General features: G+C 47.7%; 1 protein-coding gene across 3 annotated transcripts in view; it reads left to right on the top strand.

The window, feature by feature from the left end:
* The first annotated feature begins 1,035 nt into the window (after window positions 1-1,035).
* The window catches only part of LOC116948636 (kinesin heavy chain-like), a 42,922-nt gene continuing 26,817 nt past the window's right edge, over window positions 1,036-17,140 (top strand). The window contains exons 1-4 of one of the 3 annotated variants that reach the window (XM_032965517.2): window positions 1,036-2,766; window positions 7,763-7,850; window positions 8,976-9,049; window positions 16,960-17,064. In XM_032965517.2, the coding sequence (XP_032821408.2) occupies window positions 2,638-2,766; window positions 7,763-7,850; window positions 8,976-9,049; window positions 16,960-17,064 (396 nt within the window). In that variant the 5' untranslated portion in view covers window positions 1,036-2,637. The remainder of the gene's footprint in view (window positions 2,767-7,762; window positions 7,851-8,975; window positions 9,050-16,959; window positions 17,065-17,140) is intronic. The other 2 variants (XM_076071670.1, XM_076071671.1) reach the window with 2 other exon arrangements.

Here is a 17,140-nt window from a genome sequence, read left to right as displayed (position 1 = left end):
ATAGCACCGCAACGCACGTGCGTGAAGTAACAATTTTCCGCTGTAGAAACCCCCACCGACCGTTCCAATCCAGTGCCCCCTCATTTCGAGTGCAAGACATGAACCATTGCCGTGGGCCGCACTCATTCCAGTGCAGTCACTCGTCCGATGGCAAAGAGGCCCACGTTTCCTCGTACAGCAACACCTGCTCCTGTGCAGACAGCTCCGTGTTGCCGTGCCGTTTGGTGGCGAGATGTTTACTGCCTCGCCTGGTGTGCAAGGAGGATCGTGGGTTCAATCCCGACCCTGACGCCTGCTGTATATTTGTAGTAGTTTGCGTGTCTCTCCCCGTGGTCGCGTGGATTGTTCTCCGGGTCCTCCGGGGGTTCTCCCTCCGTGTAGAATCAACATCACGTGTTTAGAGTATGTTTGCTTCTCTCAATGTCCACGTGATGAGCCGTTTCGCTGAGCTGTCATTTGCGGCCAGGTCGCGTACTGAGAAAGAGCGATGGGGTAAAGCTCAGTGGGCCGTCTACGTGCGGTGCCAAGGAAGTTCAACATACCATACCTGGCAACCCCTTATTACAGACCAATTCAGACCTTATTGGTCACACCGTGCCCCTTATAAAGCTCAACGTCCATCCTACAAAGTCCCATTACAAGGAGCCGTCCATAAATGACGTCACGCGATTTTTGGCGATTTTTGACCCCCCCCCCCCTCGTCACACGGCGTCACAAATATCTGACCCCCCCCCCAGGTGCGTGACGTCATTTATGGACGGCCCCAAAGCGATAAACACAGACCAAAAAAATTCCCTTATTGAAACGGCTGTACGCCGCATGGACCTGAAAACTCAATTTCCCTGCACAAGAACACGGGGTAAACCCGCATGCGTTGACAGCTAAGACATACAACAACTACACGACATTACCCGGTTAAATGAAAAAAAACACGTTAGAATCTTCTGAATTCTGGTTGTAGTGCCACCCATACCGGTGCAGTCCACTCTCCCAATTTCAGTGCAAGTTCCACCCGTCCCGGTGCAAATCACCCCACCAAACCCCATTCGAGTGCAGACACTTGGCGGCGTTGCAGCAATCACTCCTCCCGCTCGTTCCGGTGCAGTTCCGCCTGCGGTGCCGTGGCCAATTCCAGTTCGAGTGGAGCGGGCGAGCCACGTGCTCCGTGCGTGGTGGGGTGTGGGCTTTTATAATAAAGTCCGGGCAGCAGCCGCAGCAGTTGCTGCGTGAAAACCATTCAGCCCCCGGCAGCAGCAGCAGCAGCTGCCACGGGCATCATCCGCGTGCAGTTTCGCATTTCTCGTCTCCTTTGGGCTCTCCAACTCCGTCGCTCGGCGCTCTTCGTGCGAACTTTGAAAGCACTTCGGCTCCGCTTTGCCCCCGCTTGTCCGTGATGCCGGCGGCGTCGCTCTCGTCGATGTTGTTTTTGTTTGTTAATATTTTGTTGTTGTTATTGTAAAGAGAACGTTTTAACCTTTAGCACGACTATACTAACCTCTCTGTGTTAGGTGTCGTCTTTAAAAAAAAAAAAACTGCTTTTTATTGAAACCGGACACAAAGTATAGCAACCTGTTCTGAGCAGCGACGGATCGATGCTTACAGCGTAACATCTCTTAGTGCGTCCACTGTTAAGTTATCGGTTCTGCAGTTACGTATATTATTAGTGTAGTAGTTTAAACGTTTTAAGTATATACTGTGTGTGTGTATATAACGTCGAGCAAAGTTATAGCAACATGTGCTTAGCAGCGATGGCCTGTAGCGTATCGTGTCCTGCTCTGAGCATGGTTATACACGGCTAAGTTATCTCTTCTATAGTTAAGTATATTAATTAGTGCAGTGGCAGCATTAACCTTGAGATTGCGCACCTGTGTTTTTTTTAGAAGATCGGCAATGTTTATCGCTTCGTTTGGTAACCGTGTGTAGCTTCCATCGGCACGTTGCTTGCGTACGCAGTCGGAATCTGCGCCTTATTATTATTATTGTTGGACGATCTCTTCGCCTCGCTCGCGATGTGTTGCTGCGAGTTAGGGAATCTGTCTCGCTGATCATTGTATAGGCGACGGTAGCAAATCGTAGCTTGTCTTTTATCTGGCGTAAAATACAATGTTTAAGTCCATTAAACCATCACTCTATCATCAGCAGTAGTAGATACGTACTCTGTTCACACACGCGCATATTATTTTCTACATTAGATCTCTATAGTATTAACGCATACATTCTTACACGTTATATATACACACGCGCGGTATATACTTATACGCTCCGACGTTGCGTCTAGTTCATACGCCCTTTCCCCCGCAGCTCCGATTAACACTGTCGGTCGGCTACGTACGGCGCGAAAGAAGTTCAACACACACGGGGTAGCTTTGGGAGGCGACCAATACCCAGCACCACCACCAGCAGCACCAGCACCACCACCAGCACCACCAGCAGCACCACCACAAGCAGCACCAGCACCACCACCCACCAGCAGCACCACCACCAGCAGCACCAGCAGCAGCACGCGTCAAGCCGAACCACTCGAATCAAAGCGGCTCACGCGCAGCTCGCATCTGGGGTGGCTCGCCAAGAGGCGGCTGGGGCTGTGCGGTAGCCCGCGACTTTAGTCCTGGGTTGGACTCCAGCTCGCCGGTCGCGATGGAGGGAAGCTCCTCCGAGTGTAACATCAAGGTGATGTGCCGCTTTCGGCCAAGGAGCACGGCCGAGCAGACGGACACGGCGAGTCCGGCTCGCCTCTGCGGCGATGGTGACACCGTGCTGTTCGGGGTGAGCACCTTCCGCACGGATGCACCTCATTCATTGCGTTCATCCATCGTTTCGTTCGTCCACCGCTTCGTTCATTGCATTACACTCCACTGCTCCAGACTCCGTCTCGACCCACCTCGATGTGAAATCGCGGTCGTTGATCTGCATCTGCACATCCAGCCACACGGCGAGAATAATATTCGTTTATTTTAACCGATTCGTTCGTTGATTCATCCTATTCGATGCCTGATTGGTCGATTCATTCATTGCTTTAAGCCATTCGTTTAGGAATTTCATTGTGTTGCTTCTTTGAGCCATTCGTTGATCATGGGTTCATGTCATTCGTTGCTTCATCCGTTTGTCACGTAATCATCGCAAAGCCGCTTAATTATGTGATCGATGTATCGCTTCGTTGTTGCATCGCTTCATTCATTTGTCATCTGCGTCGTTCGTTGGACACTTTAATTAATCAATCGCATCATTAAGCAATTGCAATGGAACGTTAAAAAAAAAACCAAAGCACGGTACGTAATGTAATGCAGTGCGACTGTGGCCATGCAACCCACGTGGCCACACGGCCACACGGGTGGCCTACTGAAGCCCTCTCGTCGTGAGCAGCAGGACCTCGACATTGGCAATCCAGCTCCTGAACGTACCGCCATCCGCATGGAGATGGAGATACATAGAGACCCAACGAGACCTAACGACTCAACGAGACGCATCGAGATACAGTATTCATCTCTAAGACAAGTCACATGAGTGCGACTGTGGCAATGTAACCCGAGGTGTGGACCCACACCGTAAAGCCACTGTGGCGGTCTCTGCGCTCCTTCAACGGATGAGGAGGAACAGCGACACGACACGAACTCTCTCTCTCTCTGTCTCGCTCTGCTTAAGCCCTCTTGTCGTGGCCAGCACCGGCAGCAGCCCTCGACATTGGGGCATCGATCTCCTGAACGTGCTGGATTTTCCATACGCAAGAACGTAGTTCGTCAACGCTTAATCGCGTCGTGCAATGCGTGCATTCATTGAGCATCTAGTTATTCAATGATTGCATTCATTAATGCCATCCGTTGCTTCATTCGTCAGAAACTGAGCCATTGTTGGTGTTGTTCAGGCATTTGGCTCCGTGGTGGTTAATTGGAATGCAGAAGTTTGCGAGATGAAGAAACAACACAGCAGGTTATTGAAATCTTCGTAGAATAACAGCCAAATATCTGCACAATAATAACAACAAAAACAGTAATGCCCTTTATTTATGCACGTAAGCCTCCGTGAGTCTCGGTTGCAAATCGGAGACATCGATTGTTCAATCGCAGTAATTGAGCATCAAGCACTTGGTGATGCTCATGCTGCGTTGGCAGTAGTGCATAAGCAGAACTAACAAAAGAGTTCAACGCGTGGCAGTGGTATTCGTGAGTTGCGTTTGGATTGGGATTATGTAGGCTTGAGCAGGAGAGGTTGCGAATACGGAAGCTGTGCCCCATATGTACAAGACTCGTGATGGAATGGCAGCCAAAGGAGAGGGAGGGAATGCAGCCGCGGGGGAGGGGGTGACGACCATCATGGAGATGGAGCGATGGAGAATAACATTCGTGTGCAAGGGGTGAGATGGATTAATTGCTGCATCGCCCGACCGTGAGGTTTGGGGACAGCATGGTAAGGCCGCCGTCATCCAGCAGCGGGATAGACCAGGTGTCGGCAACTTGCGGCTCTTATTAAGGACTGCCTCGTACCGTTATTTATTAAGGACCCCCACCGTCTTGTAACTACACACGCATCGCGGCCCTTAAAATATTTTCTTACCGAATTATGGAAAAAATATTGCTCCTCTTGTAACGTTTGTTTGCCGACCCCTGGGATTGACCATTGGCCGATGGTGAATTGATGCATTTTGGGTGTTACGTCTCCCTGGAACTGATCGCATGACGGTGATCGACGGCGCAGGAGGAGCCACGTGTCCAGGTCTCGGGCGGCTCCGCTGTTTGTTTTCGAGATGTACATGGAGCCAGGATGACGGGCAACCCGCGATCCGTCACTCGCGATGCTAAGCGTGTGCTCACTGGTAGCGCAGCTTGACGAGCGTGTTGTTTGTTTTATAGGGGCGAGAGCTGTGACACAACGGTTAGTGCGCTGCACGATGAACACCCCCCCCCCACCACCTCTGCCTGAGTTCGACACCCAGCCACGGCTAACATCGGTGGGAGTCGTGTACGGAAATCTAAACCGGTTCTGCCCCTCTCCACTTGCTCCATCCCTATCGCCAACCCACATTGACCAGCGTGGTGAAGTATGGTCAAATCAGCCCCCGTGATCTTGGGGAGGCCCGGCATCCGGTAGTGGATTCATAAACGACGGTACATTGCATTGCATTGTTGTTTGTGAATCATCATCGTTTAGTTATGACCCCATCTGGAGGTGAGTGGACACACAAAAAAAAACCACTGTCAGCAAAAAGTAGCACTCAGAGCTGTAAACTTTTATGAAACGTTCCATCACACACCATACTTCAAGTATAAAACATTTACACGTTAAGTTTATGTGTTTTACGTGCTGCGCGATGTAAGCGCGGCCCTCTTGTCAAGCCACTGCTGAGTGAAAGCAACCCCCTGCACTCCCGAATCATTAGTGATCGGAGTCGTTTGGCCATACTTCACGCTGGTCAGTGCAGATTTAGACCAGGACGGGTTCAGTTATCGCTCGCCCTCTGTGATGCTAGCAATCGAACCCGGTTGTCGAACTTGGGTATCCAACTCGGGAGTCTTGGTTTATAGCACAGTGGCACTAACCTCTCTGCCACCGCTCCCACGCACACCCCCCCCCCCCCCACCTCTGTTTCTGTACTTTGCACGCAACACATTCACGGCGTTGTAGTATTGTAAAAAATATATATGCACGTGCATGCACGGAGAATGCAAATCTCGTAGAGGCAAAGTGAGCGAGTGTTCTTGCCACCACAACGAGTAGTGTCCCGAGTCAGCAGTGGAAGTTCCACATTGCTTTGGTTGGGACCAGTGGCGCCGTAGGATAATCTAATGGACGTGCAAAAATCCAACCACTCTCTCTCTATACGTGAAAATGTGTATGTGCTGTGGGTAGATAGATGCTTTTAGTAAGTACCCCAGGAACCAGTTGAAGGCCAAATCCGTTTTCAAGCCGAGATTGGTGTTTTATTTGGAACACATTTCTACCCAGATGTGCCTGCTGAGATATTCACAACAATACATTTGAACGCAAAACTCCCTTCTGTGTCTCCGCACACAAACAAAAAATAAGTTTTAAGTCAAATTGGCCTATTGGCAGTTTGCAATGGTAAACTGTGAATAATTTTGCCACGCTTGCTCGAAAACGTAGTGCAACACAAGAACCAATTGTCAATGCGGCCGTTGCAATAGTACTGCACAAGAGACAGCAGCACTGTTTGGGATGTAGCAATCGCGCACCGTGTACTCCATCTGCTCCTCACGTGCACACACACACACACGTGTGTCTGTGCACTCAGTTGGGGGGGAGCAGTAGTGTAGCGGTTAGGAACCCAGCGACCTGAGTTCGATTCCCGCTCACGGCTAACTCTAGTAACGATTATCTGAACACGGTCCTGGGCCTCCCTTAGGTTGACTCCGCCCCAAATGAGTACCTGATGCGGAGTGTAAACATCGCACACTGGGGAGACAGAGCCGGGCATGGTGCTGCTCGCTATTACAGCACTTGCCCCAACAGTCTCATACAGGCTTAAACGAATACTCTCATTGTTGCTCAACTGCGTTAGCGATTCTGAAGCCGGTCGTGGAAATGTTGAGTTCTTGGCCAGGGAGACATTTTTTGACTTGAAGATGTCAGGATGTGTCCGGCAGCAGTTGTGTGCTAAATTCAGACATTACTGCGCGGCATTCGGCAGTGCTTGCAATAGCTGCCCTCCCGAGTGTGACACCACAACCCAGACATCTGCCCGGGCGTTCTCACAAGCCACCGCACGCATCTCCCGCGCAGCAACTATGAGAGAATTGTTTGGCCGTCTTCTTGCAAACAATATCTACCCAAAGGCAATAGCTCTGCAGCGCATGCCTTGCGTATTGCACATAGTGTACAATTTGTAATGCCCAGCAGTTCAACTTACAATAATAATACTAATAAGACATTTGCTTGTCCAGGAAATTTCCACCGATTCTTTTTCAGGAGGGTCCTGCATCGGGGTGTTTGGCCAATTCCATCAAAGATGTTTTAACTTTGAGGTGGGAAGACCTTGTCAGGAGCATTATTAGAGCGGTGAGTTGAATTAGATTAGACTGCGCTTTGAACCCGGCGGATCCAAGTTGGAGTCCAGGCCACGGCGAACAAAAGTGGCAAAGTAATATCTGAACTGGTCTTGGCCCACCCCTTGACCAACCCACATCGGCCAGAATGGGGAAGTAAGGTCAAAGCGCTGTCAGCGCAGCAACTTGATTTTGATTCCCAGGGCTGTGGCTAAAACTTCGTGGTGAGTTATACGTGAACCAGTCCTGGACCTCCTCCCTTCATCGACCCACACTGACCAGCGTGCTGAGGTACAGTAAAACCTTGGATTGCGAGCATAATTCGTTCCGGAAACGTGTTTGTAATCCAAAGCACTCGTATATCAAAGCACTCGTATATCAGTTGTGATCACGTGACGCTCGGCAGACAAAGCGTATACGTACTGCTCGTATTGCAAGACCTCGCTCGCTTATCAAATTAATATTTTTAATTTTTGCTCGTCTTGCAAAACACTCGCAGACCAAGTTACTCGCAATCCAAGGTTTTACTGTATATTCAAGTAGCCCCTTACTATGTATGTACACGACATGTATGTGTGTACATTGAACTTCTTTAATACCACCGTACATAGCCAACCGTGCAAATCGGAGATGCGGGGGGGGGGGGGAACAACAAACTAAATGCACGACAATGGAAAGGACTGTTTGTACGTCTGATTTTAAACATGTGTTTGTGTATTTTCCTCTCTCTGTGTCTCTGTCTCTCCCACCGGGGCCCCCCTTAGGGGAAGCCGTTCGTCTTCGACCGAGTCTTCTCATCGGAGGCCATGCAAGAGCAAGTTTACAACGCGTGTGCCCGCGCAATCGTTAAAGGTTAAACTTGTGGCCACGCGGGCTCGCACTTATTTTAACGCCACCCCCCTTTTCCCACGTTCGAATCTCGTGACTGCCATTAAAGCACGAAGCCCGGTCGCCGCTCGTTCGACCGAATCGCTCACTAATTACCGGTGACTTGTTTAGCTTTGCATTTTTATTATTGTCCGAGCTTGCAATTCCTCACCTGACGGCGCACCGTGCAAAATTTATGGACCTGCGTAAGATGTGGGCAATATCTTAAAAGTACCCGATGATCCATTTACGACTGTACACGTGGACGGTGGCGCGTGCATGTAAATCCGGCACTGGAGGCGGCGAAGGTTGGTGGATCACTGCACCGATGTTGATGATGAAGTAAGAGGAGTTTTATATATATACACTCTTTGGTTCTTTCGGTAAAGTCACGTAGGTGTAAAATAAAATAAATCACGACGTTTCGGGCGAACACAAGCGTCCATCGTCAGGTGGGAAAGCATGATGGTCTGCAGCTGAGGCAGACTGTTTTAAAAGTTTGTGTATATATACACACCTGATAACAATAAATGGATCGCCGATTATTTATAAATTCGCATTGCTTTTCAAATTGTGTGGCCGTTACCGCAATTGTTTGCGATAATGAATGACTTACTTAGGCGGCGCCTCTCGTACATTTGCATGAAACACGGCAGGGTTAATTTATAAACGGATAAAAAAAAAAGTTAAACTACCAATTGAACACTGCATTGTGGCCACGATGTCAAGGCCCAGCCCTGCAAGTGCTCGCTCACGCCACTGCTGGCGGCGGTGCCTCCACTAGAGGGCGCTCGAGACGGCACCACCAGAGAATGAACTTCGACCTCCTCTTCAGAGCTGGCCAGACGTTTGGAAGTGTTGGGAGCGCTCGCACTTGACCCCCACCACATTGCGACCTTCCAACGATCAAATAACTTCTTGTATACCCGTTTATACTATTGGGCCAATAGGCCTGTGCCGATGGATATTTTAAACCGTTTGAACATTTGCGCCAACTGTTCAGCGATGTCAACACGCCCGCTTGTCAATGCATTGGAGAGCGCTGTGACGTCAAACAATTTCTAAGCGTTGCATTCAACATTCCTAAGCCAAGCAAACGTGTCATTGCAGATGTCCTGGAAGGCTACAATGGGACGATATTCGCCTACGGCCAGACATCGTCCGGAAAAACACACACGATGGAGGTATCCTTTTTCTCTCTTCGTACTTCGTACATGCGTCTCTCTAGATCTCGGAATGTCGGAGCGCCGTGCTGGCATTGCTGGATCGCTGGCTGTGATTCCAGGTCGCCACCTACGCAGTGATTTCACGTCCTCGGCCTGAGTAACCCCCAAGGATCGCACGCGGAAAAAAACCCATCGCGTCGAAGTTTGTTCCGTGCTCGATTCGGTTACATTACGGCTATGGGAATGGCTGGGAATTAATGTCGAGAGGTTTGACTGTCGTGCGATGAGGAGTGCTCTCGGTGACAGTGCAGGATGGGAAAGCTCTGCAAGGATATCTCCGCTGGAGTGTCCACGACCGAGGGACGTTATCTAACACAGAAGGGTCGCTCTGCTCTGCAAGAGTTCCAAATGAAACGTGAGGCCGATATCATGGTTGGGATAAACCGCATTGGGAAATCGAGGCGATCACTCTCAGGTGTTAAACGCTCAGCTTGCAACTCGAGATAGCACCGGGGCGCCTTTGTGTAGTGAGTTACGTATCTGTTTGTAGCGAGTTAAATTCCCGTATGTAGCGAGTAAGGTACCCGTGTGTAGTGAGTTAGGTGTCTGTGTGTAGCGAGTTAGGTGCCCATGTGTAACGAGTAAGGTACCCGTGTGTAGCGAGTTAGATTCCTGTGTGTAACGAGTAAGGTGCCCATGTGTAGCGAGTTAGGTGCTCGTAATTTTTCTCCAGGTCCTCCGGTTTTTCCCTCCAAATTTAGAATATGCGTTTATAATATGTTGGCTTTTTGATTTAAAGCTTTCGTGACTGCAGTAATTCATATTCTTAGTTTTTTCGGTAAAGTCACGTTGAAGAGAAACAACAAAATAACAAAATATATATAAAACAGTAAAAAATTCTCACGACGTTTCGACCATAACTCAAACGGTCATCATCAGGTGTGTCGGTTTGCATAAATTTATTTTGAAAACGGCATATTTATTTATATATATAAAAAAATAACGTTTGCGTCACGCGCAACGATGGCAGTTTGCCAGGACTAGTCCATCTATTTTTTGAAAAGAGGAGGGGGGAGACGAAATTTGTTTTTATGTATGCTGTCTGAAAGGCACTGTAAGCGTGAACAATCAATCAAGAACTGAAATGATTTATCAAATCTTTCCAATGATTGCTAAGATAGAATCCATCTTCTCGGTTGAAATTGTCTCTGTGTTTGTATATGTGGATAGCCTCATGAACGAATCTCTCATGGAAGCCAGATGGCTTACAAAGAACCTCCGTCTTGGAAAAGTCAATGGCATGTGAGCCTACTGAATTAGAACAATGATCTGCTACGGCCGAGGTGTTGGTCCTACCGTGTTTAAGGTCTGCTTTATGTTCACGAATGCGGTCCGAGATATGGCGTTTGGTTTCTCCAATGTAACTACTACCACAGAGGCAACTTAGTCTGTAGACACCAGGGTATTGTATGTCCGGAATCACATCTTTTACAGACGGAACCAGATCACGGATTTTATGTAATGTGTTGAAACGGACCTGGATCTTGTGTTTATTCAAGATTTTGGAGATCTTTTTTGTGATCCCAGCAATGTAGGGTAAAGTGATGGTTTTGAAAGGCTCCTCAAGCTCTTAGGGCTAATGGTTACTCCGACTATACAATCCGCAAAGCTATCACTCAAACCATGAAGAAGAACCCTCTTGAGGAGCCTTTCAAAACCATCACTTTACCCTACATTGCTGGGATCACAAAAAAGATCTCCAAAATCTTGAATAAACACAAGATCCAGGTCCGTTTCAACACATTACATAAAATCCGTGATCTGGTTCCGTCTGTAAAAGATGTGATTCCGGACATACAATACCCTGGTGTCTACAGACTAAGTTGCCTCTGTGGTAGTAGTTACATTGGAGAAACCAAACGCCATATCTCGGACCGCATTCGTGAACATAAAGCAGACCTTAAACACGGTAGGACCAACACCTCGGCCGTAGCAGATCATTGTTCTAATTCAGTAGGCTCACATGCCATTGACTTTTCCAAGACGGAGGTTCTTTGTAAGCCATCTGGCTTCCATGAGAGATTCGTTCATGAGGCTATCCACATATACAAACACAGAGACAATTTCAACCGAGAAGATGGATTCTATCTTAGCAATCATTGGAAAGATTTGATAAATCATTTCAGTTCTTGATTGATTGTTCACGCTTACAGTGCCTTTCAGACAGCATACATAAAAACAAATTTCGTCTCCCCCCTCCTCTTTTCAAAAAATAGATGGACTAATCCTGGCAAACTGCCATCGTTGCGCGTGACGCAAACGTTATTTTTATATATATAAATAAATATGCCGTTTTCAAAATAAATTTATGCAAACCGACACACCTGATGATGACCGTTTGAGTTATGGTCGAAACGTCGTGAGAATTTTTTACTGTTTTATATATATTTTGTTATTTTGTTGTTTCTCTTCAACGTGACTTTACCGAAAAAACTAAGAATATGTTGGCTGCTATACATTTTTACATGATAATCTACTTCGTTGAGCTATCATTTGTGATAGCCAGGTCGCTTCTGGAAAAAATGTCTATATAGCTCAGTGGGTAAAATAAAAATCGTCAAATCAAAACAAACCACGTACGCTTCACGTCCTGATAAGCCTTGCCTCTCTGCCTGGCAGCCAAGGAGAACGCATCGCAGAGGCGACACGCACACGCGTGCACATGCGCGCGTTATGCTACCGCTTTGTCTGGAATGAACGCCACGCGCGTCTCCGCTGACGAGCCAATTGAGCCGCCGGCCCACGATAGCCGTCGTAGACAGTCACAAGGCCAAAATACCAATGGCCAACGGGCACCGCACGGGAAAGTGGGGCACCGCAGGGGCGACAGGTGGAAATAATGCTTCGTGGGGGGCTAAAATAAATAGTTTTGTGGGGTGGAGGGGGCTGAAAATAATAATTTATGTGTTCTTAAATGAGTGATATATTTTTCGTTGGATGTATTGCAGAACTTCTTTTTGCACTGTACACAGCCAACCGCGCTAATCGGAGGTGTGGGGGGGGAAGGACAACAAACTAACCACAAAAAGCACTTCTAAGGAAATTAGTTTTTAATCTAGAAAAAAAGTGCATATATCCAGGGGCTTCCTAATATAGGAAGAAAGAGCGTTCCAGATGGCCGCAGAAGCACGTCTGAAAGCGCTCTATGCAGTGACCATCTTTGTTCGATGGCTACCCAAAAGCCGCTGCAAGGATGGCCGGGTGAGTTCGCGTGATGGTTTTATGCTCCTTGACGAGATCGGCAAGGTATCGTGGTTCATTTGTGCGAGGCACTTTGTGCGTAATGAGTACAACCTTGTAATGTATTCGTTCGGCAACCAGAAGCAAATGCAGCTCGGCGAACACCGGACGGACACGGTCGGCTCTTGCAGTTGAAAGTTAATGACGCATCCAAAGGGCACAGGCTCTCACCGTGTGTCGGTCTACCGCGCACTCCGCCGGTGGTCGAGGTGGCGGTCGTGGTGGCGGTGGCCTTGCGCTTCCATCAATTTTGGACATTGTCCGAATTAATGAAATTGCTTGGGTTCACCGATTTGCGTGCAGCCTACGACGTGGTGATGGCACGATCGTCACCGACTTGCGAGAGCTGGCTTACCATGCAGGGTCCAGAGATTAAGTTCCACATCGTCAACAGTGGTAATGCGGGGGCCTTGCTAGCCCATGCAGGGCGGCAGAAGGCCCCGTCACGTCACCCGTAGCAGCAGGGCGCTGTGTCGCAATAGAACGAAGGAATGCTGTCAAAAGTCCAAGCAATTTCCAGCTCGAATGAGCATTGAGGCAGCTCACAATCGGGAACGATTGTGAGTTCAGAATCCTGGTTGGGAGGTTGAACTGAGTCCATCGTCCCTCCGGGTTCGATAGCATGATTGCCAGGCTGTCGAAACCCCCAATTAGCACCGTTGGCTATGCACGGTGCGAAATAAGTTGAACGTACATACATGCAATGACGGTTGTCCTATGGATAAACTCACCCCCTATCATAGGAATGTGTAAATTCCACTTCGGGTTCAGAACTGTGTTTGGAGATAAGTACCACCTCAATCCGCATTTGAACAGGATATTATATTGACTTTGACTGGTTGGGGGAGAGGCTTTTGGGCTTGTTAAAGCGAATTCTCTTAAATGGGTTTGGTTCATTCGGTACCCTTGAATTGAACCCTTGCCGCAGCTGCTCCTGTAAGTATTCTCCCATTCTTCAGCTGTTGTTTGCCCATCTCCAGAGATGCTCGCAGAGAAAACGAACCGTGCGCAGCAATACGTCTGGGGCTGGAGTCGCTGCCGCCGCCGCGGCTGATGGAAGGAAAGCCTGACATTTAAAGTGACGCTGCCTTTCAAGACCGCACTTGACCGCTATTTCTGTCCGTGGGCACGGAGTAATCCGATAACACGTTGCGTGTGTGCGGGGGGCAGAGCTGCTGGCGCAATACTTTGGGGTGGCAGAAAGTCTCTCTCTCTGTACAGTACTCGTAAAAACACACACACACGTAATGAGCTGTTGTGATGTTTTGAGTGTGTGGGTGGTTGTGCCTAAATTGAGACGCTGGATATTCATGCAGAGCATTTCTGGCGTCCGATATAAATTGTTGGATAAAAAAAAACTGATGTAGATTTTTGTTTGTTTGTTCAGTTCCGTCGCCTATTCACGGTTCTTACGCTTTAGGCACCCTTTGGGTTAAAGTTGTTTATATCGTGCGTGGCTATCCATTTACAGATACCCCACTGGTTTCTTATAACTTCACTCTCAACAGTGTTGTAAAGGCAATGGCTTCACGGATTACAGAGGAGAGGCGTTAACAACGATTCAACAAGTCCATTGAGATTGGTTTCGGAGACGAGACTTTGAAATTAAAGATTGTTTTCTCAACACGCAATGTATTCCTATTTTATGAGTGGGGTATCTGTAAATGAATTTCATTATATAGGCAGTTTCTGTCGCACGGTACTTCTATGCTGCCAACGTCCAAGGCTTCCCACCCCCAGCTTCACCAACCCACCCTCACCAGCGCGGTGAAGTAGAGTCGCTTAACCCCGCCCCCCAATGGCCTCGCCCGGCATGGGGAGGCCCGCATCCAGCAGCGGATTGCCCCAAGGGCTGTAGGCGTGCACGTTGTGTACACTCGGGCACTCGGACGTCGGTTTCGAACGGAACACGAGCACGCCTGGAATGCTGCTACGTGATGGAAAGTCTCTCGTTGTCCCCCGATCTCACATCGCCAGGCCCGGTCGCCTGCGGTGGAGGGGGGGGGGGGTGACCTCCGTGTGAAGGGCCCTTCTTGTGTATCGTGCGGCACGTTTCAGCCAAGGTCAAAGTGGTCAACCCACGCAAATCTGTGTTTGGCAAAGAGTGCTCATCTGGTGTCTGTATGTAGTTTGTATGTAGTTTGTATGTAGTTTGTATGTAGCACGTACGTATGTTGGACGTACGGAGCCAGCCGTGCTTATCGGAGGCATGGGGTTGGGGGGGGGGACATTTGAATTGCAAAAAGCAGTTCAAAATAAATGTTGTCAAGAAATTAGTTTTCAGTTTAGTTTAAGAGCCTTAAGCCAGCAGTGGAACTTCCACATTCCTATGGCAGGGCCCGAGAAACCTAGACGACAAGCACTGTTGACTTTCCCCAGTGATGCTGAAGTCATTGACCATGGAGGGATGAGAAAAGCGAGTTCAACCCCTCCCTGGGATTTGAGTGGTTGACCCGTCACATCATCCATCTGGGTTGATAAAATCGGTATCACTTTGTCGTGCGGCAGCGACTGGGTTGTTTTTTTTTACAAACTTTTATATAACTTGCCCCGTTGTCTGTTTATATTCTTTCAAATATTTGACGCTTAATATTTTCGGATCTACAAAGCCTAACGAGCTGAAATGTTGTACACACAATCGTCTCGCGTGACAATCCAATATTTCATTTAAAGAACAGGTCCAGGTCCTGCCGATTAACAAATAAAGTAAGAAACTATTTTCAATGCACAGACTTTTATTTGCACTCAAAAGTAGAAAATACATTATTTTGCCCCGAGAATTAATCAAATTTGATATGTTAAATTTTCTTTATGCAAGCCACCCACATTTATTTCAGCACATCAAATTTTAGACATTCTGCGGTCAAAACTATTCATTTTCTAGTAATAGTTTTTTACCCTTTTAGCTGGCACAAAAACTGACACCTTTATACAAGGGATCATGTTTGCAACAACCACAACACAAGCAGTCAAAAATGCAAACAAATATAAACAACTCTGATAATGATATGCACTGTCCTTGAATTTGATTGGTCCACACCCGAGACGGCTTTTCTTAGAGCCTAGTCTCCACTGGTGTTGGACCAGATGACACCATAAGGCGTACAACTCAAAAACAGCGCACTATCAGAGTATTGAGAGCTCGGGGTGAGCCTTTACATTATGAGACTTCCTTTGCCAGTAACAAGATATAGTAATAGGTTTTTACTCTTTTAGCTGGCACAAAAACTGACACCTTTATTCTTAGCTCTTTCGGTAAAGTCACGTTGAAGGGATCATGTTTGCAATAACCACAACACAAGCAGAAGTGTGTGCATTGAAAAACACCAAATTTTTGTGTGTATTTTTTTACCTTTCCAAGGGGGTGTTATTTACGAATGTGTTGTTCTTTTGTTATTTGTGTCCCTGTGGATAGACTGGACTCTGCCATGTGACTGTGGAATTTCTACCACTGGTTCTGGGTCCTCCAGCAGCGAGGGGAAATGCCTCCCATTGCTCAGTTGAGCACAGAGACTGAATTCAGGCTTCCGGATTAGTAGAGTAATGCATGTTCAAGTTCATTTAATTGAACTCGTATGTGAGGGGACTGGGTTATGGAACCGAATGCCTGTGTTTTGCGAATGTTCATTTTCGTCCCAGATTTTTTTTAGCGATGGGGCAAAATTGTCCCCTCGCGATGCGTTTCGTCCGGTTCCATCGCAATATGAATACTGCCGAAGCGTTTGAATCGCAACTTTTTGTGTTTGTGGTAACGTTTTTAGAGTTGTAGTTGGTCGCGTTTACTCCAGTGATTCCCTCATTTTTCGCGAGTGGTACATTCCGGAGATGCTCGTGCATAGCAAATTTTGCGGAAAATGATATTTGCCTACGAAAATCTTTATTTTAAATTAATTACGTTAAATAAATACATAAATAAGCTATTCAATACATTAAAATCATCTGATCCCTTTATCTCATCACATTCTCGCATCGCAAGCTCTCGCATCACTTTATCTCTCATCACTTTATATCATCATTTTATTTCTCCCCATCTCTCGATGCAGTCGTGTAGAGTTCCAGATGCGATTCGCGGATAACCAAAATTGCAGATGGCAAGTTCATGAATAACGTTAGAATACTGTATTACTATTATTTCGTCTTTTTCTCTCGTCTTGCCCATTGGTTTTTTACATTTGTGCATTAGCCACCATAAGTTACCAGCTGACATTGTGTATTTTAAAATAAATATTATAAACCGCTACGTCGCATGTCCGACTCGTTGGGGACTGCGGGACAGCCAGATATGTGAACGTCTGTGGGAAAAGACAGAGCATTTACACATACGCTACTGGATCAAAATAAATGTGGGAAAATGACTTTCACTGCACTTTGTAAGTAAGAAAATGTGGCGCAAATTACGTAATGGATAAGTACTGCAACTGGGTCTCGGCGGGTTAACTAGCCAGGGCTGATATGTGACGGTCGGATATGTGGTGCAGTACCGCGCGATATTTCGCTCGCTCTATTATCCAAATCACAGGATTCTTTTCAATGACACGGCTACGCATTTTTGAGTCGGCGTGACAACAGCTCCTGCTGTGGTTGTGCATGCTGACGTCTCTCGGCCGCTGTTTGTTTGATGCGTTCAGGGAGACCTCAACGACCCGGAGCTCATGGGCATCATTCCGAGGATTGCGCGGGACATTTTCAACTACATTTACTCCATGGACGAGCACTTGGAGTTCCACATCAAGGTCCGGCCCCCTCCCGATAACTTGCCGCTCCCCGCCCGCTTGCTCGATCGCTCGCCGTGCCGCGGGTCAGCCACTA

Source organism: Petromyzon marinus, chromosome 34 (assembly GCF_048934315.1).
Source record: "Petromyzon marinus isolate PM22_M1 ecotype Great Lakes invasive population chromosome 34, UKy_Petmar_22M1.pri1.0, whole genome shotgun sequence".
Lineage (NCBI taxonomy): Eukaryota > Metazoa > Chordata > Hyperoartia > Petromyzontiformes > Petromyzontidae > Petromyzon > Petromyzon marinus.
The sequence above is the reverse complement of the archived record's forward strand: the minus strand, read 5'-3'. Positions and strand labels throughout refer to the sequence as shown.